At 39.4% G+C, this 22306-nt stretch overlaps 1 protein-coding gene across 3 annotated transcripts in view; it reads right to left on the reverse strand.

The window, feature by feature from the left end:
- LOC126475157 (uncharacterized protein SYNPCC7002_A1628-like) overlaps positions 1-22306 on the reverse strand; it is a 61119-nt gene that overhangs the window by 24545 nt on the left and 14268 nt on the right. For all 3 annotated transcript variants that reach the window (XM_050102777.1, XM_050102778.1, XM_050102779.1), the window contains 2 exons: positions 17795-17988; positions 7061-7216 (listed from right to left, as the gene is read on the reverse strand). In XM_050102777.1, the coding sequence (XP_049958734.1) occupies positions 7061-7216; positions 17795-17988 (350 nt within the window). The remainder of the gene's footprint in view (positions 1-7060; positions 7217-17794; positions 17989-22306) is intronic.

A 22306-nucleotide genomic window follows, 5' to 3' on the forward strand; every position in this document is an offset into this window, starting at 1 on the left:
ATCGGACTTCCTTAACTCTTGTGCAGACACGTGTGCAGTATACTGCTGCATCCATTTTCAATAAGCTACCAATCGAATTAAAAAATCTTAGCAATAATCCACGCGCTTTCAAATCGAAACTGGGTCACTCCTTCTATTCTGTCGAGGAGTTCCTTGAACAAGTAAGTTGAATCTTGTTATATTGTTGATTGCATTTACTTAAACTTATGGACTGACTTTTTTTGGGTTCATAAACATTTTATTTTTATCTGTTATTACTTTTATGTTGTAATTTCATGTACTGACACGTTCCATGACCTTGGACATTTGCTCTTCAATTTGGTCCTAAGGAACTTGACGTGTAAATACAAATAAAAATGATATCATTATAATAGAGGGAAACATTCCACATAGGAAATATATATCGAAACTCTTTGTCTTTAAATATGTCTGCTTGTGTCTGTATATGTGTGGATGGATATGTGTGTGTGTGCGAGTGTATACCCGTCCTTTTTTCCCCCTAAGGTAAGTCTTTCCGCTCCCGGGATTGGAATGACTCCTTACCCTCTCCCTTAAAACCCACATCCTTTCGTCTTTCCCTCTCCTTCCCTCTTTCCTCATGAGGCAACAGTTTGTTGCGAAAGCTTGAATTTTGTGTGTATGTTTGTGTTTGTTTGTGTGTCTGTTGATCTGCCAGCGCTTTCATTTGGTAAGTCACATCATCTTTGTTTTTAGATATATAAAAATGATATCATGAATATATATTAATATGAATTCTGCCTTGCTGTTCATTGGTGGGGAGTCATGCACCAAATCTTGGCACCAACATGTTGATACAGGGAACTGACTGATATGTCTAACATGTGGTAAGACACACACAGTGTGTAGTATGCCATGCTAACATGATAATAACAGGCAAAGTGCATTACATTGTCACATTTTGCTGCAGTCATATCCCTCATCTGTGAGCGTGTAGTCAGATATGGCGTCAGCTTACACAATTTCAATATTACATCAGCAATACAGTCTTATAATTTACTGAGGAAAGATCTTGGTGATGCATTATATGCCCTGTGTTCAAATGCTGTGGATACTGTACAAATTATATGGACAGCAAACATGATGCCAAAGACACAAAGCAACTGTAATGACTAACTCTTTGTATCACCCTGTTTCATCACTAATACATATGTCACATGATCAAAAACATAACTGCAGATATTTTTGCAAAATTCAGTGGGTTTGTGATTTGCGTTATTTATCATCCTGGTACATTGCATTACACAATGTAAAATAATGGAAAATCTGGCATCAAAAACAACAGTATGAAATAGGATAGATTGCGCTGTTCACTTTGGTATACACTACCGCTCAGTAATTTCAATACGCCCAATAAATGACATCTAGTTCTCTGTAGATAAGATCTAATACCATTGGTACAGTTGATGAAGCAAAGGAGTAGTACAACAGTTGTACATATGTCATGATTTTTGTTTTTGGTCATCGAGATACAATAGTATCCAGCAAACAGTGCTGTGTACATAAATATTATGTACTTATCTGATATGTTTGTTTACCTATTTGCTGACGGATGCCACTTTTGGTGCACCTGTGTTGTTCCCTGTAGTGATGTGATGTCCACAGCGAATGGCAAGCATTGCTGTGATACACGACATGTGGTTCCTGCATGTCAGTTCCTTCAAGGTTTATCTATTTACCAAATTGCGAAACAGTGTAGTGTGTCTATAAGGGCAGTGCAATACGCTCTTCACCACCAGAACACAACAGGTAGCAATAAGGACATACCACAGCCAGGATGACCTTGTAAAACAACTAAAATTTGATGATAGATACATCAGGATTACCAGTAAGAGAAATAGATTCAAAACAGCACCACAAATTCGAGCAGAATTGGTAGAAATGAACACAACAACAATATCTGTTGTAACAGTAAAAAGAAGACTGACTGAAGCCGGCTTGAAAGGGTGTGTCACAGCAAGAAAACCCCCTTCTAAGGCCCATAAATAAACAGAAGAGACTTGAATGGGCTAGAAAACATCATAAGCAGACATCGGAAGAGTAGAAGAAGGTGTTGTTCACCAATTAATTGAAGTTAGAGATTTTTGGAACTAGGTGGAGAATATTTGTTTGCCGATTTGTAGGGGAAAGGGTAGCCCAGCAGTGTGTTCTATCTACAGTTAAACACAATGGAGGTTCTATTATGGTTTGGGGATGTTTAGCCAGAGATAAAGTTGGCCACATTGTGAAAATAGAAGGATGTATGGATCAGAAGCAGTACCATCACATACTTCATTATTATGCAATATGAAGCAGATTGCACTTAATAGGGAAAGGGTTCACCTTGCAACAAGATAATGACCCAAAAAATCGGTCGGCATACTGTACGAACTACAAGGAAAAACAGAAAGTACTGAGTGATACGCCCCAAAGCCCCGATTGTAATCCCATTGAAATGGTTTGGGATGAAGTGGACAGACGTGTCAGGGAAGTTAATACATCCAGCAAGGAACAGCTGGAATAATGTTAACGATATGTGGAATCATATAGATTCACGATACCTGTGAAAACTGATTGACCACATGCCTTGAGTTTGTGAGGCAGTCATTAAATCCAAAGGAGGATATTTTGATGAAAGTAAAATATAATGATTGTGATTGTATTATATATGTGGAAGTTAATATAATTATATTTTGTGAGAAATAACATTTAATTTGTGTTGTAAATCTGAAATACCAAGGTGCAATGAAATTAATGAGCGGTAGTATACGTTCATTGGCAGAAGGGTATACTGAAAGATTACCAGCTACTGGACTAAGTTCTTTATCAAATGTACACAAAAAAAAACACACACACACACACAGAGAGAGTCACATTCTACAGTCTAGAAGAAAACTAACCTCGCTATCAAGACAATTTCAGTAGGAAATGGATTCTCAGCTTTGCTTATGTGTCAATTCTCTGCAGGAGGAATGCAGTACTGGACACAGATCTGGATAACACTGAATAATAGTGATATGGATGAGGAGACGGTTAATAACATGTGGTATAGAATCCAAGTTCAAGTATGGTTCTGGGAAAGACAGCAGCACTGATAAAGATGCGGACAGCTTGATTGACTATGTCGTTAGCACAGGGTCTGCAGTTTTATTATTGGTAGAGCCCATAATCCTACAGGATGATCATGTAGACCAATCACTGTGCAGTCAGCAGGGATAAATCTATTTGTCCTGCAGGACTCACAGTTATGTGAAAGAGCTATAGAGGAGCTTGAAGATGACAGTTACAACTGATGTGGTTTGGTTTTGTGATATGGCCAGTGATGTGCTGAGTGTTCTACGATGGCTTAGTAGACTTTTTATTGTATGATCTGCTGGTAGAGTTTGTGGTTATCTAATCACTAATAAATTCTTTTACTGCTGCTCATTGTCATCTCTCCTGAGGAGAAGCAGATTATCACATACATAGTGTTCCACAGGATGTTGTTGTTGTTGTGGTCTTCAGTCCTGAGACTGGTTTGATGCAGCTCTCCATGCTACTCTATCCTGTGCAAGCTTCTTCATCTCCCAGTACCCACTGCAACCTACATCCTTCTGAATCTGCTTAGTGTATTGATCTCTTGGTCTCCCTCTACGATTATTACCCTCCACGCTGCCCTCCAATGCTAAATTTGTGATCCCTTGATGCCTCAAAACATGTCCTACCAACCGATCCCTTCTTCTAGTCACGTTGTGCCACAAACTTCTCTTCTCCCCAATCCTATTCAATACCTCCTCATTAGTTATGTGATCTACCCATCTAATCTTCAGCATTCTTCTGTAGCACCACATTTCGAAAGCTTCTATTCTCTTCTTGTCCAAACTAGTTATCGTCCATGTTTCACTTCCATACATGGCTACACTCCATACAAATACTTTCAGAAACGACTTCCTGGCACTTAAATCTATACTCGATGTTAACAAATTTCTCTTCTTCAGAAACGATTTCCTTGCCATTGCCAGTCTACATTTTATATCCTCTCTACTTCGACCATCATCAGTTATTTTACTCCCTAAATAGCAAAACTCCTTTACTACTTGAAGTGTCTCATTTCCTAATCTAATCCCCTCAGCATCACCCGATTTAATTTGACTATATTCCGTTATCCTCGTTTTGCTTTTGTTGATGTTCATCTTATATCCTTCTTTCAAGACACTGTCCATTCCATTCAACTGCTCTTCCAAGTCCTTTGCTGTCTCTGACAGAATTACAATGTCATCGGCGAACCTCAAAGTTTTTACTTCTTCTCCATGAATTTTAATACCTACTCCGAATTTTTCTTTTGTTTCCTTTACTGCTTGCTCAATATACAGATTGAATAACATCGGGGAGAGGCTACAACCCTGTCTCAATCCTTTCCCAACCACTGCTTCCCTTTCATGCCCCTCGACTCTTATAACTGCCATCTGCTTTCTGTACAAATTGTAAATAGCCTTTCGCTCCCTGTATTTTACCCCTGCCACCTTCAGAATTTGAAAGAGAGTATTCCAGTTAACGTTGTCAAAAGCTTTCTCTAAGTCTACAAATGCTAGAAACGTAGGTTTGCCTTTTCTTAATCTTTCTTCTAAGATAAGTCGTAAGGTTAGTATTGCCTCACGTGTTCCTACATTTCTACAGAATCCCAACTGATCTTCCCCGAGGTCCGCTTCTACCAATTTTTCCATTCGTGTGTAAAGAATTCGCGTCAGTATTTTGCAGCTGTGACTTATTAAACTGATAGTTCGGTAATTTTCACATCTGTCAACACCTGCTTTCTTTGGGATTGGAATTATTATATTCTTCTTGAAGTCTGTGGGTATTTCGCCTGTCTCATACATCTTGCTCACCAGATGGTAAGTTTTGTCATGACTGGCCCTCCCAAGGCCATCAGTAGTTCTAATGGAATGTTGTCTACTCCCGGGGCCTTGTTTCGACTCAGGTCTTTCAGTGCTCTGTCAAACTCTTCACGCAGTATCTTATCTCCCATTTCATCTTCTCTACATCCTCTTCCATTTCCATAATATTGTCCTCAAGTACAACACCCTTGTATAAACCCTCTATATACTCCTTCCACCTTTCTGCCTTCCCTTCTTTGCTTAGAACTGGGTTGCCATCTGAGCTCTTGATATTCATACAAGTGGTTCTCTTCTCTCCAAAGGTCTCTTTAATTTTCCTGTAGGCAGTATCTATCTTACCCCTAGTGAGACAAGCCTCTACATTCTTACATTTGTCCTCTAGCCAGCCCTGCTTAGCCATTTTGCACTTCCTGTCGATCTCATTTTTGAGACGTTTGTATTCCTTTTTGCCTGCTTCATTTACTGCATTTTTATATTTTCTCCTTTCATCAATTAAATTCAATATTTCTTCTGTTACCCAAGGATTTCTATTAGCCCTCGTCTTTTTACCTACTCGATCCTCTGCTGCCTTCACTACTTCATCCCTCAGAACTACCCATTCTTCTTCTACTGTATTTCTTTCCCCCATTCCTGTCAATTGTTCCCTTATGCTCTCCCTGAAACTCTCTACAACCTCTGGTTCTTTCAGTTTATCCAGGTCCCATCTCCTTAAATTCCCACCTTTTTGCAGTTTCTTCAGTTTCAATCTGCAGTTCATAACCAATAGATTGTGGTCAGAATCCACATCTGCCCCTGGAAATGTCTTACAATTTAAAACCTGGTTCCTAAATCTCTGTCTTACCATTATATAATCTATCTGATACCTTTTAGTATCTCTAGGATTCTTCCAGGTATACAACCTTCTTTTATGATTCTTGAACCAAGTGTTACCTATGATTAAGTTATGCTCTGTGCAAAATTCTACAAGGCGGCTTCCTCTTTCATTTCTTCCCCCCAATCCATATTCACCTACTATGTTTCCTTCTCTCCCTTTTCCTACTGACGAATTCCAGTCACCCATGACTGTTAAATTATCGTCTCCCTTCACTACCTGAATAATTTCTTTTATCTCGTCATACATTTCATCAATTTCTTCATCATCTGCAGAGCTAGTTGGCATATAAACTTGTACTACTGTAGTAGGCATGGGCTTTGTGTCTATCTTGGCCACAATAATTCGTTCACTATGCTGTTTGTAGTAGCTTACCCGCATTCTTATTTTTTTATTCATTATTAAACCTACTCCTGCATTACCCCTATTTGATTTTGTATTTATAACCCTGTAATCACCTGACCAAAAGTCTTGTTCCTCCTGCCACCGAACTTCACTAATTCCCACTATATCTAACTTTAACCTATCCATTTCCCTTTTTAAATTTTCTAACCTACCTGCCCGATTAAGGGATCTGACATTCCACGCTCCGATCCGTAGAATGCCAGTTTTCTTTCTCCTGATAACGACGTCCTCTTGAGTAGTCCCCGCCCGGAGATCCGAATGGAGGACTATTTTACCTCCGGAATATTTTACCCAAGAGGACGCCATCATCATTTAATCATACAGTAAAGCTGCATGTCCTCGGGAAAAATTTCGGCTGTAGTTTCCCCTTGCTTTCAGCCGTTTCCAGTACCAGCACAGCAAGGCCGTTTTGGTTAATGTTACAAGGCCAGATCAGTCCATCATCCAGACTGTTGCCCCTGCAACTACTGAAAAGGCTGCTGCCCCTCTTCAGGAACCACATGTTTGTCTGGCCTCTCAACAGATGCCCCTCCGTTGTGGTTGCACCTACGGTACGGCCATCAGTATCGCTGAGGCACGCAAGCCTCCCCACCAACGGCAAGGTCCATGGTTCGGGGGGGGGGGGGGGGGGGGGGGTCCACAGGATGTATTCAACATCATTTCACATTGTTTCTTAGGGAGCAATCTGTTACATGTACATAAATTATTTTGATGTTATGTACTCATTAACTGAACTGAAATTTTAACATCTACCTTTCATCAATGTGGAGAAAAAATGAAATCAACTGGAATTATAATGTTTTATAAAAATTTTCACCATATTTTTCAAGCAATCACTATTTCAATATACACTGGTAATTCAGAGGCAATTCGGTAGGGTGAATGAGATATTTGGTACAATATGATACTTTACACAAAGCTGCATCATAAATTCAGCATCACTGGTGCCTGTATCAAGTTCGATGTCTAGATCGCTCTTCTGCTTCCGAAATGGAAAATTCTTCTTGCAGTGCATTGAAAATGTAAACACATCCTTTGTATTCCTAAAGATAAAAGCTGTGCCGTCTCCCTGAAACAATTGGCAGAATAATGAATGTCTGCCTCACATAATTAAACAGTGTGAATACATTAAACATAAAATTTAAGAAAACTTAATTTCTTCAAAAAAAGTCTTCTCTGTGTAATATTGCCAATGGACATGGCTAATCTTTCCTCTTTCCATCTAATTTTTGATATCGACCCACAGTTATTCTAACAATGAAAATGCTGATAAATAACTGTCAAATACCAACTGATTGACTATTTCAAAAATTGGCACAGAAATGTACATTTGAAATACTAAGCTTCCAAAGCACAATTAACAAAGCTTCAGGCTCATTGTACTCTCAATAAGTAAATTAACAAACATTACTTGTACTTTGCAAATGTGCAATAAGAGCCTCATTAATTGTAGTTGCAACTCATTACACTCTTTTTTGCTGCTGGCAACATTACATGCATGTAGTTACTTACATATCACCTTTGTGACAGGTGATGGACAACACCTAAGAACTGACTAGAGCAACAGTACCAGCTGCAAATCCATGATGTTATTTGATCTCTAAAAGTGCAATAGATGTAACCTCCCAAAACTTCATGATCATTTAGTGCAGTAAATCTAAGGGGAAGGTGTGAAGAGTTAGTAATGTGTAACACAATGATGTGTAGAAGACCGAATAGGCAAGAACTGACTGTTGGTTAAGTTTACAATGGTATGGGTATGACAGTACTGCAGAGAATGAAATTATTATTGAGTAGCCAATAGTGAAGGAGAGTGATCATAACTTTGCTCAGTGAAGACAAATAAACAGCTTTACTATTCTAGCATGACATTTCCTCCACCAATTTCTGTAAAGTGTAAAACTCGTGAAACATGTTGTGCTCTGGCCTTGTAGCTAGTAAATGCAAAGATTTTCTTTAATGTGCTGTCACTGCCAGAGGTTAAAGAACAATCAACTGCTTGGAAGCTGATTACGAGAGACCGACAAATAGTTGCCAAAAAAGAGCTTTTACAATGCACATTGTCGTTCCACTGTTATGTTTTCATCAGTGACACTTGAGGGAGACAACTGCTACTAGTAATAGTAAAGTTGATTAGGCTGATGAGAAAAGATGTCAAGTATTTACAGCCAGGCTGGAGCTAGAAGATAAAATTTTCAGCACTGGACAGGCCATGTGAGAAGTAAAAGTACAGAGGAAGGTGGTACTGGCAATTATTGAGTATTGAATCAAAATTGTACACTAGTGGGTTCAAGCTGTTATTGTAAATTACATCTATATGCTTCAATAACAACTCACAGAAACAAAATAGTGTGATCAAGACAGCATCATATTACAAGCAAAGCAGACTTCATTCCCATGATCATCACTGTCAGTGTATTAGCACTATTCATAATCTTTTGTTAGTAGCCTTTTTGGAAGTTGCCAGAAGTGACTGATTTGCCTGTTACTAACTTGATTTGTTTCACATTCCTGAAAGCCCTCCTTCAAGATGGGATTTGTGGAACACAATGTGTGTGTGTGTGTGTGTGTGTGTGTGTGTGTGTGTGTGTGTGTGTGTGTGTGTGTGTGTGTGAAACAGATGTTCCCATTTTACTCAAAAAAGTATATGATATGATAAGTAGTGTTTTCAAATGGTTCCATGACAATGCTGTTGATGTCAAGAACATGTCACATTGTAAGGAATAACAGATGAACTTGGAGAGTATTTCCATATTCTGTAGTGAACATTAATAAATTCAAGAAACAATATGATGAAAAGGATAGATTGCTACTCACCACATAGAGGAGATGTTGAGTCGCAGACAGGCACTACAAAAAGACTGCTAAACATGTGAGCTTTGGGTCCTGTAACTGAGGCAGACTCTCATTAGAAGAATACTCTTTGGCCAAAAAGCCACATGTTTAGTAGTCTTTTTTTTTTCCTCTCTTTGGCTCAAGGTCTCCTCTATATGGTGAGTAGCAATCTATCCTTTTCATTATTTTGTCATTAATCCATCATGGATTTTCCATTGTTTAAATTCAAAATACATCAATAAGGGAAAAATTGATAGTATCATATTAAAGCTTTAATAACAAACTTGGATGCATGACCCACTTGTTTAATACAAAGAGCTTACACTACCGAAGACATGAAATTGAAAGAAGGCGTACAAATTTGGCAGCAGGGAGGTCAAATGGAAGACATAGATTTGCTTTTATAGTTCTGGGAAAAGTGTGGAATATCTTTTAAGGAACCAACACACCACACACTAGAGTGGCCTATTCTAAAGTAGATTCCCAGTTGTCAGATGTCCACTACACACTAGTTTGAAGGAAAATGTCAGTGGAGTTTGGATATTCATTGCCAGCATTATAACAGGTCTGTATATTAATAGGATAAGGTATTAAAGGTGACCAACAAACATATATTGTGCATGTCATTTTCAAATTAACTATCCCAGTATTTGCCTTAATTGATTTATGAAGATAACAGACAATGTCAACATGAAGGGCCATGTGGGGATTTACATGTTGCTACTCTTGAATGTGAGTGCAGTGCCTTAAGCATTGTGCCCCATTGCTTTATGGATTCAAATGTGCACCGCTGCAAGGAACACAACACAATTCTCATGAAACCTTGCAGGGACAATTCCAGAATCCGTATTCAAGATGGTATGCCAATGTATATATTATAAAGGGGACATGGTATGAGAGATTAGAAGGCATGTAGAGAAGAGACAAGGTCAAACATTTTTCACTTTACTCTATTCATATATGGAATAGAACAGTGTGTGGCCAATGGTGGTATAAAGTATCCTCCACCAAGCACTGTGCAGTGGCATTCACAGTATATATTTGAAAACAGATGTAGCTGTAGGTTCCCATTAATAATAGTTTTAGTGTGCAACATCAACAAAGTTGTAAATAAACTTTATGCATTTCAGTATTACGATAAAATACAATGCTGATATGGAAAAATATTATTCATTACTGGAAAGCCACAAATATGTATACGACAAGACGAACATAGTTTCTTGCTGATAAATTCTGTTGCACATGTATGAAGGCTAATGTTATACTACAGCAATAAAACATTTTGAACCTCAAATTATATTAACTCTACTAACATTAGAATTTATCACAGGACAAGGGCACTTTCACGCTCAAGTTCCAGGAACATACATCTAGTTATGAACACTACTGTTTAATCCTCCTGGACTCATGAATTAACATCTTCTGTATTTACTGATGAGCTGTTGAAATATTTTGTGCCAGTATACATTTCTCCATTGTTAAATTCATGCATAGATACACACTGTCCTTCAATGCTATACAGCCTCTATCCTCTCAGAAGCATTTTATATTCTGTTGCTGTAGATATCTGCAAATCTTTTCTCACATTTCTTTGCAATATGGCCAAGACTCTTGTCTAGCAGATGGAATTTAACTCAATTTCAGGATTTTTCCCATAGGCATTACAGGTACTAAATTCTCTATACCCTCATAGTTTATAAATGAGCAAGTATGCCTACAACTAATTTTATTATATGAGAATTAAATGACCGGAAGATGCCATTTCTATGTAAAAGTTTTTCTTGGTTAGTTCAAGTATTTGTTTTGTATTTTATTATTTGTTTCAGGTACTCCAGTGGCATGGGACAGTTGGACTTCATCAGAAGATATCCCTACATCACAGCATGTGCAGCATGGAACTATCACCACTGCATGAACTACCAAGGAGGACCAGAAAACATATTACAACTAGTGATTTCCAAGGAAGTGAAAAGCAACAATGTAGAAAATTGAAATCGACGAAAAATTAGTACAGTGGCTTGGAGTCTAGTAGCCACTCAAGGTACGTGCATGTAATAAAACTTTGTTGTTAACTGAAGCAAGTGAAAGTTATTTGAATAAAAAGTATTAAAAAACAATTACCTATGATTTTATGAGAAGCCTATACCAAGAATTTGTGTTTTTGCCACCCAAATCCTTTCATAGTCCATTAATTTAATAAATTATTCAGTTAGGTTCTGATCAGAACTTGGAGGCAACCAGTCAACCTTATTTTCATCCATTTCATGAAAACAGTTATAGTATCTGCTTTATTTTCATCCATTTCATGAAAACAGTTATAGTATCTGCTTTATGTAAGGGAACAGTGTTGCACTAAAAATGAAAATGGGCAGTTAAAAATTTATTCCTGCTACACGTAATCAGTATTCCCTGATAGTCAGTATTGCTTCACAATTTTTCTACAATGAAATGATATTAGAGTACAGTTCAATTTTATAAACAGCCACAAACCAAGTGACACAAAAAGAAGACGTACTTTTTTCCACAGTTACCTTACTGATTTACAGAATTTAAAAATATACATCGCACAACAATTAATAAATACAGTTTTGAGATTTCAATTTACTATGAGGAGATTACATTACGTATGAGATGTTATTTTTGTTGGGCATCTGTTTAGAGAGCCAGAATGCACTTGCTCATATTTCTTCATGAATGACGTTTTTAAGGTAGACAGAAGCAGCTACTGCAAGCAACTTCTGCAAAGAATATATTTATTAGGAGAAAGTCTGCTACTTTTAAAATAGCCACTGCTCTTCCTCTTAACACCGCTTAGCTGCCATTTTTATATATTAATTCATCCTGAGCATTTACGTTAATTGTGTGATTTCATGGAAAACTATCAGCTACCTAGACACAGGAAAAGTTAATAATGTGTATAACATGAACACTAGTGATTAGCTGGAATTTAACTCCCTGCATCAATATATTCTGACAAATTATACACTGTGATCAAAAGTATCCAGACACCTGGCTGAAAATGGCGTACAAGTTCATGGCACCATCCATCTGTAATGCTGGAATTTAATATGGTGTTGACCCACTCTTAGCCTTGATGAGAGCTTGCACTCTTGCAGGCATACGTTCAATCATGTGCCGGAAAGTTTCTTAGTAAATGGCAGCCCATTCTTCATGGAGTGCTACAATGAAGAGAGGTATCAATGCCGGTTGGTGAAGCCTGGTGCGAAGTCGGCATTCCAAAACATCCCAAACGTGTTCTATAGGATTCAGGTCAGGGCTCTGTGCAGGCCAGTTCATTACACAGATGTTATTGTCATGTAACCACTCCACCAGAGGCCATGCGTTATGAACAGATGCTCGATCATGTTTAAAGATGCAATCGCCATCCCTGAATTGCTCTTCAACAGTGGGAAGCAAGAAGGTGCTTAAAACATCAACGTAGGCCTGTGCTGTGATAGAGCCACACAAATCAACAAGGGGTGCAAGCCCCCTCCGTGAAAAACATGACCATACTATAACATCACTGCCTCCGAATTTTACTGTCGGCACACTGGCAGATGAGGTTCACCGGGCATTCGCCATACCCACACCCTGCCACTGGATCGCCACATTGTGTACCATGATTCGTTACTCCACACAACTTTTTTCCACTGTCCAATTGTCCAATTGTCTCCTCACACCAAGCAAGGCATCATTTGGCATTTACCTGCATGATGTGTGGCCTATGGGCAGCCGCTCGACCATGAAATCAGCTGTCATAGTACTTGCAGTGGATCCTGATGCAGTTTGGAATTCCTGTGTGATGGTCTGGATAGACGTCTGCCTATTACTCATTACGACCCTCTTAAACTGTCGGTGGTCTCTGTCAGTCAACAGACGAGGTCGACTTGTACGCCTTTGTGCTGTACATGTCCCTTCACATTTCCACTTCACTCTCACATCAGAAACAGCGTACCTATGGATATTTAGGAGCGTGGAAATCTCATGTACAGGCGTATGACACAAGTGACACCCAATCACATACAAAGCCCGTGAGTTCCGCGGAGTGTCCCATTCTGCTCTCTCATAATGTCTACTGGCTGCTAAGGTCACTGACATGGAGCACCTGGCAGCACAATGCACTTAATATGAAAAACATATGTTTTTGGGGTTGTGCAAATACTTCTGATAACATAGTGTATAACAATGGAATAATAAGGTACTCTTTAAGGCCTTTTCCTTTACTCTGAATATCTGTCGATTTCCAGTTTCTGATGTCCACTGCTGCCTTTCCATAGACCACTGCACCAGAACATAAGAAGTCTATATGAAACTTATTTTTTCTTTGAAGCATTGAGGTTGTTGGTTGTTCATCCTAAATTCATTTTTATTACAATCCACAAGTATGAAAGAAGAGAAAGTAATGACTGACACTGCAAAGTGATAAGTTAGAGAATAATAACAAAGGAAAACAGCTCTGGGTTATGGGATGGAAGAAAAGCTGTTAGGCAAAATGGAACGACGGAAAATTCAGAATGGAATAACAACAATATTATCAATGGAATAGATTGCTACTTACCCTATCGAAGACACATGAAGTCACAAACAGGAACAATAAAAAAAATTGCTGTACATTTTATCTTTTTATCAAAAGGCCTCCATCTGAAGTAGAAAACACACACACAAATGGCTCTGAGCACTATGGGACTTAACTTCTGTGGTCATCAGTCCCCTAGAACTTAGAACTACTTAAACCTAACTAACCTATGGACATCACACACATCCAGGCCTGAGGCAGGATTCAAACCTGTGACCATAGCGGTCGCGTGGCTCCAGACTGTAGCACTTAGAACCGCTCAGCCACCCTTGCCGAGACGCACACGCACGCACTTGTATCTGCTCCTGATGAGAACAGCAATCAGTGGTGAGGGTATGGAGAAGGCTCGGGGCAAGGAGGGTGGCGAATAGCAGGATAGGGTGGGGTAAAGTGTAGTGCTGTGTGTGGGAGCAAGCTGGGTTGTGATGGCGATAGGGTAGGGCTGCTACGTGCAGTTGGGAGGTTTGCAGGGGGCGGGGGGGGGGGGGGGGGGGGGGATTTGTGAGTGGAACAGGAGAGAAGCAGAGAAGGTGAATAGTCCTAATGGATGCATTGGTGAAATGGAAGACTGTGTTGTACTGGAGTGGGAGCTTGGAAGGGGTAAGTACATGGAGGACAGTGTCTAGTGAAAGCTGAGGCCAAGGGGGTTACAAGAATGTAAGATACTGCACGGAGAATCCCACCTGCACAGTTCAATAACCTAGTGTTGGTAGGGAGGATCCAGATGGCACAGGCTGTGAGGCAGCCATTAAAATGAAGAATGTTCTCTTGGGCAACGTGCTCAGCAACTGGGTGGTCCAGCTGTTCCTTGGCCACTGTTTGTCGGTGGCCATTCATGAGGATACACAGCTTGTATGACATCATGCCGACGTAGAAAAGAGCATAGTGGTTGCAGCTTAGTTCGTATATCACTTTGCTTTGACAGGTAATTCTGCTTTTGATGGGATAAGAGATGCCTGTGACCAGAATGGAGTAGGTGGTGATGGGAAAATACAGGGTGTACATAAAGTATGGGAACACTTTCAATTATTTATTGCACAAGAGGTAGCTGTTGAAGTGGGGGTATAGCTGTTGGTTGGTAGGTTTAATATGAATGGAGGTGCTGATATAGCCATCCCTGAAGTAGCTGCCAACAATGAGGAAAGAGGTTTATTGGGATGAGGAGTACTAGGTGAGGTGAATGGGGAGAAGATGTTAAGGTTTTGGAGCAATGTGGATAGGGTGTCCTCACCCTCAGTCCAGATTACGTGCCTTGTTTTTCCAGTCACTTACCACCTCCCACCTTCCGGCCACAAAGGAGCACTCCCCTCTCAGTGTCACCAAGAACTGGAACTACTGAATCACTTTCTCCAACAGGGTTTCAGTTATCTGTCATCATGCCCTGAAGACTGTTATTCCTACTATCCCTCCCACTTCTTCCACAGTGGTATTCTGCCACCCACCAAACCTATACAATACCCTTGTCCATCCCTACTCCACTCCTGCCCCCAACCCCTTGTCACATATCCCTACAATAGACCTTGATACAAGACCTGTCCAATACATCCTCCCATCAACATCTACTCCAGTTTGGTCTCAGGCATCTGCTTTCTCATCAAAGGCAACACTACGTGTGAAAGGTATGTGCTGTACAAACTAAGCTGCAATGACTGTGTCATTTTCCATGTGGGCATGGTGACAAGCAAGTTGTCCGTCCGCATGAAGGGCCATCAACAAACTGTGGCTAAGAGAGAGCTGTACCACCCAATTGCTGAACACGCTGCCTCACGAAACGTGCTTCACTTCAATGACTACCTCACAGCCTGCACCATGTGGATCCTTCCTGTCAATACCAAGAGGTCTGAATTGCACATGTGGGACTCTCCCTGTAATACTTCCATACCTCCCCTGGCCTCAACTTTCATTAGTCCCTGTCCTCCATCTACCTATCCCCTTACCTGCTCCAACTCCAGCACAACACGGTCTTTCATTCCACCAATTCATCCACTAGTCCTCTTTCCCTTCTCACTTCTCTGCTTTTCCACTCACTTCCCTCCTTCCCCACATCCCCAAATCAAACTTCCCAACTGCACCTAGTAGCCTTACCCTGTCCCCAACACCTCCCTGCTTGATCCCATTGGCGGCACACCTTCCCCCACCCCACCCCACTACATGTCTTCCTCTCCGCCCATGCCTTCTCCTTACACCCCCCCCCCTCCACCATCTCCACCCCCACCCCCAATGGATTGCTACTCCCATCATGTGCAGTTCCAACTCAATCTGGCCTCCGGTTGCAGTAGCCAGAGACAGTAGTAGTAGTAGTAGTAGTGTGTGTGTGTGTGTGTGTGTGTGTGTGTGTGTGTGTGTGTGTGTTTTCTACTTCAGAAGAAGGCATTTCAGCCAAAAGCTAAAATGTATAGTAGTCTTTTCATTGTGCCTGTTCGTGACTCGATGCGTCCTCTATATGGCAAGTAGCAATCTGTCCTTTTGAAAATATTGTTGTTATTCCATCCTGGACTTTCCATTACTGGATGCCTAGGAATTTCACACAGTTTCAAAAATTGTGTACCCTTTGATATCTACTTCTGGTACCGTAAGTCCTTGCAAAAAACAAGAAAAGCTCCACCATGCACGGGTGATAAGACACTCGATGCCTGGAGTGACAGAGGACATGTGGATTTGTTTCAGCTCTACATGTATGAATGTGTTCCTACTTTTCACAAAGGACTTTGTTGAACAGCCTAATAATATCCAACAGTTTTCTTTTAAATGTGCCTGTCTACCACTCAACACCTGTTCCACGTGACAAATAGCAATCTAGTCTAATTCACATTATTATTACTGTATCTTGGATTATCCGCTTGTCGATAATTCAATTTTTTATGCGCATGAAAATGATACATAACCATAACAATGAAATCATTGAATCTAAATTTATCATTTATCATGTTCTGTATAACCTTCAGGAAGGAGAACAACTTCCAGGTTGGTTAGCTTCACATTCCATGGATCTAATTGCAAGGTAAATCACAATGATGTGGAATGATCATTTTACATTTATATAACAAATTATTTTGTAAGTATTCCTACATGCTGATCATGTATAAGTTTATTATTATTAGCATTAGATATACAGATATGAGTTTTTAATTCCTATCCACTACCTTTTACACGTTAGAATGACAGAAATTCTTCCATGGAATACAAGGAGTTGTCAAGGAAAAATTTTTTCAGTTTGTTTTTTAATTTTACTTTGCTCTCTGTCGGACATTCTATACCACTGTGTAGGTTATCAAAAACTTTAGCTGCAGCATTGTGTACTTCTTTCTATGTTAAAGAGAACCTCCATGTCATTTTCCCTTCTGATATTGTGCTTATTATGTACACCATTGTTCCCTTTGATCTATAGTGGATTATTTAAAACAAACTTCATGTGGGAATAAATATGCTATCAAGCAGCAATCAAAAAATGCCTAACTCCTTAAACATAATTTAACTGGATGGATAAAAAATCTATTCACCAAGTGGTGACAGAAGAAAATGTATATAAAGGTTAAGTGAATGTGCAAACTTCCACAGCCAGTGGCTCTTTCTTCTGACAGAACGGTTGAAGGGGAGGGGAAGAGGGAAGAAAGAAAAGGACTGGTGTGGTTTAGGAAATGGGGAGAGTTAGGAAAAGTCGCTCAGAATCCTGGGTCAGTGGAGATTTACTGGATGAGATGAGAAGGAAAGATAAAGAAGCAGTCTTTCTTTCTCATCCCTGCTAGTAAGTCTCCCCTGATTTGGGCCTGGATGACTTTCCTGAACTCTTTCCATTTCCTACACCTCGCTAGTCTTTTTTCCTTCATCCCTCTTCCTTCCCCTAAACCCTTCTGTCAGAAGGAGCCACTGGCACCAAAAGCTTGCACATTTATTTAACCTTTATACATGCTTTCTCCTGCCACTACTTGGTAAGTGGCCTTTTTATCCATCCTATTACATTATGTTTAAGGAGTTAGGCACTTTATTGCTGCTTCACAGTATATTTATTCTCACATGAAGTTTGTTATAAATAATCCAAAGCAGTTCAAAAGGAACACTGATGTACAGTTTCTCCATGCAAATACTACTTGGCAGCAAGAACGTGATGCTCCACTTTTCAATGCACTATGATTCTGAACTCCTGACAGACAATGGTGAGTAAACAGGTCTCAACTCTCTCCCTGAATACTACCCACATAAAAAATAATCTGTTTCTGAATGCTGTAGTTAACCAACCTGATGTACATCGAGGTCTACTATTAGCACTCTGGCTATCCTCTGCTGATCCAGAAACCATTTTGCAGTGACAGCCAAATCATTTATCAGGCAGAAGCCAGTGCCTCTGTCAGGAAAAGCATGATGAGTACCTCCCGCTGTGCTACAAGCAAGACCACGCTCAAGAGCTAGAGCTGCAGCCAGAAGTGTGCCACCTGTAAAACTCTGCATTGTAAGTGATATTTTTTCACCATCTCTCTGTAAGTTAGAAGCAGACATGGCTAATGCATCAAAATATCAGCATCTGTAAAAATATTTGGGTGTTACTACAAACAAAGCTAAGAAAAATACCAGAAGATATCTCTAAAAAGATAATATAGCAGAAGCCATGTTCACACAAACAAAACATATCTGAAGACAGATTAAGATTGTGTAAATATATTCTAAAAATACTCACATAAATGATTAGTACGTGGCCATATATTAACTGAGATGTAGGATATTACCAATGTGATTAACTGAACATGAAAATAAGTAGGCCAACATAGCTCACTGCAACAACATAAATGAGGAGTGGAGGTAGATGGGCATCTCTAACACCATAATGACTACCGTAAGCTAGCCAGCTTAAGCCTAAGAACTTAAATTTCTCTTACATGGCATGCACAAAAACATCGCAGTCTTCATTCATTTCCTATTATGTGAACCTCAAATCACTTTCCCATTCTGGATTATCTTTTAAATAGATGAGTATACTTTATATCAAGCAAAGTACGAGTATTGTAGAATACAAGGACGAAAAATAACATACGAAAAAGCCAATATCTTACTTCCAGAAACAAGTGCTTTTTCTTTAAAAGCTAATTAGAAAAATGGAGAAACAAAATACAAAAATGTTATGTAAGTTTGGCATTGTGTCAATTGCTGGGGGCCACTGTGCTCTTGAGTGAACAAGTGCACTAGCATATCAGCTCAAAATGATGTATGTTTTACATTTGTGGTACTTTATGTTTGACATGCTGGTCTTCCTTGCTACCCTTTATTATAAAATGATGCAACATTACTATGTGACTTGTAAGTTTGAAAAAATTTTGAACTTGTGCAAAAGCATTACAAGATCCGATGATAGCAGCACAGATCTGTCGAAACTGGTAATCAATAGAAAGATTTACAAGTTATCTTGGCATATCTGATAATTCAGCAAAATGAAATATAAAAAGAAAGAAAGCAAAAGATACAAAGAAAGAAAGCAAAAGATATCTGCTGAATCTGTAGATGAAACAGGAGGATACTTTTTCTTTCTTTCTTTTTTTTTTATTTAAAAAAGAGAGAGAGAGAGAGAGAGAGAGAGAGAGAGAGAGAGAGAGAGAGAGAGGTCACCTTTGTTACACAGTTAATACTGCCTTGTTTACCAAACTCTACACTGAAAAAGACTCCTCAAACTACATGTGATGTTGCCATTCATCAATGAATACAATTACGGTATGGTTAAGCTGCACAACATTGTTTACTGAGATAATCACACACATGACCACTGTAATGACACATTTGCACACTTCACTTTTTTAACCCTTTGACTGCTGGAGGCGCGCCACCTGCTTGGTGCGCTGAGGCACCGCGGCCTGCAGCATAATCCATCTACCTGTGCTGCATGCCTGTCCCTCGGAGCTGTCGCTGGTACTGGAACAGCCCGCGGTGCCCAACCCGCCCTGTGCTGAATATTTCTTGGCTGAATACGACTTGCACAGAGCCAGCGTCATGAATTTTTGGTGACTTTGAGCTGTAATATCTTGGGCAACAATTTTTGTAAAGAAATAAAATTTGTCCATCTTGTACAACTTTACGTGTTCTCTTAAGGATAAAAAATAAAAATAATTTTACGAGCCATAATGAGCCAGAAAATTGTAGGTAAATCAGCCAAATAAAATAGGTGCCCGAAAAAATTTCAAAGTTTGGCTTCTTGCATCTCCTGAACTACTGCTATGACGAACATGAAACTTGGCGTGTAGTAACCTAACAACACAAGGTTCTTCAATATAAAGTTTCATTTCCATAGCACTTTTTAGTACTGAATGAATTACGCCAAAATTGAAGATTTAGTAAGAACATCACAAATGCGGTATTTTTGTTCCGATTTTGCTACAAAACTATGCTCTGTACAACATACCAAGCTGAACAACTGGAATGTAAGTTGGGCGCGAAAATCAGGCCCGAAAACAATGTAAACTTCGGGTTAGCATATCTGATAGTGTGAACGTGTGATGAAAATGAAATTCAGAGTGCAATAGATTGACTGCACAATGATACAGAATACAAATTTTTATTCCCCTACTATTTTCCAATAATCTACAAATTAGTCAAAAAGATGTTGATTTTTATGAAAAGATGAAAACAGGGTATATTCGATACTTCTTTTTTCAAATACTGTTTTCTATTAATGCTTCAAAGCCAGTCTCATTCAAACAACAAATTTTAAGCCCTCCATCCTCCCCAGAACAATGAGTTTCATTTTCAATATTGGCTAACAACAGAGGCAAAGTAGAAAGAAAAATCTCATTGAGAGAAGAGTTTTAACTTTGGCATGTTGTTTCTCATTGATCAAAGGCATTTAAATCAGTTATGGAAAACATGTTTTGTACAAGTAGACCGAATGTGATATACATTTGTACTACTAAGGATAACAGAATATACCTGCCCATGTAACATGTTAACAATTTAAATGTATCATACACAGATTAATATACGGGTTTTGTTATACTGGCGCAATGTACAGGTCCGTTCATTAGCCAGTAAACTGCTACATATGAAGAAGTCAGGCTCTGTTTGAATAATTTTACACCTGTTGCATCTATTTCCCATCCTTCTTTTCGATCCAGGCTTTGGAGCAGCACTGGCGAAGTTGAAAATAGATTTGTATCATTTTTTTTTTTGCCTTTTTTTTTGTAATTCATTCAGAATTGTCAATAAGTTTTCTCAGACTTAGTTCCCAATAATTAGTAATGCTTCTTTGTATGATAAGTCTCGAAGCAGGGTACAACACATAATGGAACGATGCAACTTTTGCATTGATACCTAGTTTCTTGGCGCACTTTCTGTTTCCTGCAAACCACACATCTGCACATTTGCGTACTTTTCTGTGAATGTTCACTCACGATAACAGCCGGAAAACATCTCCCTGTGAATCGCACAGGATTCTCATCATAGCACCTTCCCCTACCAGCTTTTCTCCATTCTACCTCCCTTACGAGAGAAAGGTGAAAGTCTGCGAGTGCCAGTTTGCCCTGTTACCGACCGATGGAGAGCATGACCATTTAGGATGCACAAATCCAGAATGTGAAAAAAATATTTCTTATAACATTTCACAGTCTTACACACTGATCCCACTGAGCTCAGCAACGTGTCACAACGGTTATCTGCACCTTACTTTAATTGTAATCTACAATACATTGTGGTTTCTTTATTTTTTTGCCAGTATTTCTGTCAGTCTTCTCTGTTTCAACCATTTGTGTTGTGTGACTTGTGGTCAACATGTACACCCCTCTCTTATCGCACCACTTGATAGCAAGGACATTGGTCAGTGGACCTAAACTCAGTTACTCCTAGTTTTAATTTCTTCTGCAGTTTTGGCATGTTGTGCCTATTCTTATGAACAGGCCACATGCGGCTGTTCCATGGTTGTGAAGCCAGAAAAACAGGTCCGGGCTGGAGTATCAATTATAGACATACAGAATATGACCCTATTCCAAATATGGTCCCATAAGAGTTACCACTATGTCACTCCTTTTTCCCAGATTGTGGATCCCAATTTCTTTTGATGTGTCTGTATATACAACAAAATTAAAATATACCCACTCTGACAGTCACACAGTACAAATGTCTTTATTCCGAATCTACTTCGCTTGGTTGGAATAAATTGCTTCAAAGATAATCGTCCTTTGAACGGCAAGAGACTTTCATCTATACAAAGCTTGTGATGTAGGCGAAATGAATTACGAAACGTCTTATGAACTTTGTCAACAATCGTCCTAATTCTAAATAGACTGTCGCCTCCAGTACTCGCAGAGTTATCACTGAAGTGTAACATTCTCAGAAGTAGACAAAAACAGTCTCGGGACACAATTTCGCTGAAAATTGGTGTGTTTCAAAAGTGTATCTCTGGACCAATAATCACTTAATTTTAACTTCTTAAGCCGGCCGAAGTGGCCGTGCGGTTAAAGGCGCTGCAGTCTGGAACCGCATGACCGCTACGGTCGCAGGTTCGAATCCTGCCTCGGGCATGGATGTTTGTGATGTCCTTAGGTTAGTTAGGTTTAACTAGTTCTAAGTTCTAGGGGACTAATGACCTCAGCAGTTGAGTCCCATAGTGCTCAGAGCCATTTGAACCATTTTAACTTCTTAACTTGCACCATTAGAAGGCAAACAGCAACAAAACAATACATTTCCTCAAATCCAGTGTCTTTCCACTCTGACAGTCGAGAATTCACAGATTCTGTAGTATTTTCTCTGGTGTAAATGTAAAAACAACTTGTTTCA

Source organism: Schistocerca serialis, chromosome 4 (assembly GCF_023864345.2).
Source record: "Schistocerca serialis cubense isolate TAMUIC-IGC-003099 chromosome 4, iqSchSeri2.2, whole genome shotgun sequence".
Lineage (NCBI taxonomy): Eukaryota > Metazoa > Arthropoda > Insecta > Orthoptera > Acrididae > Schistocerca > Schistocerca serialis.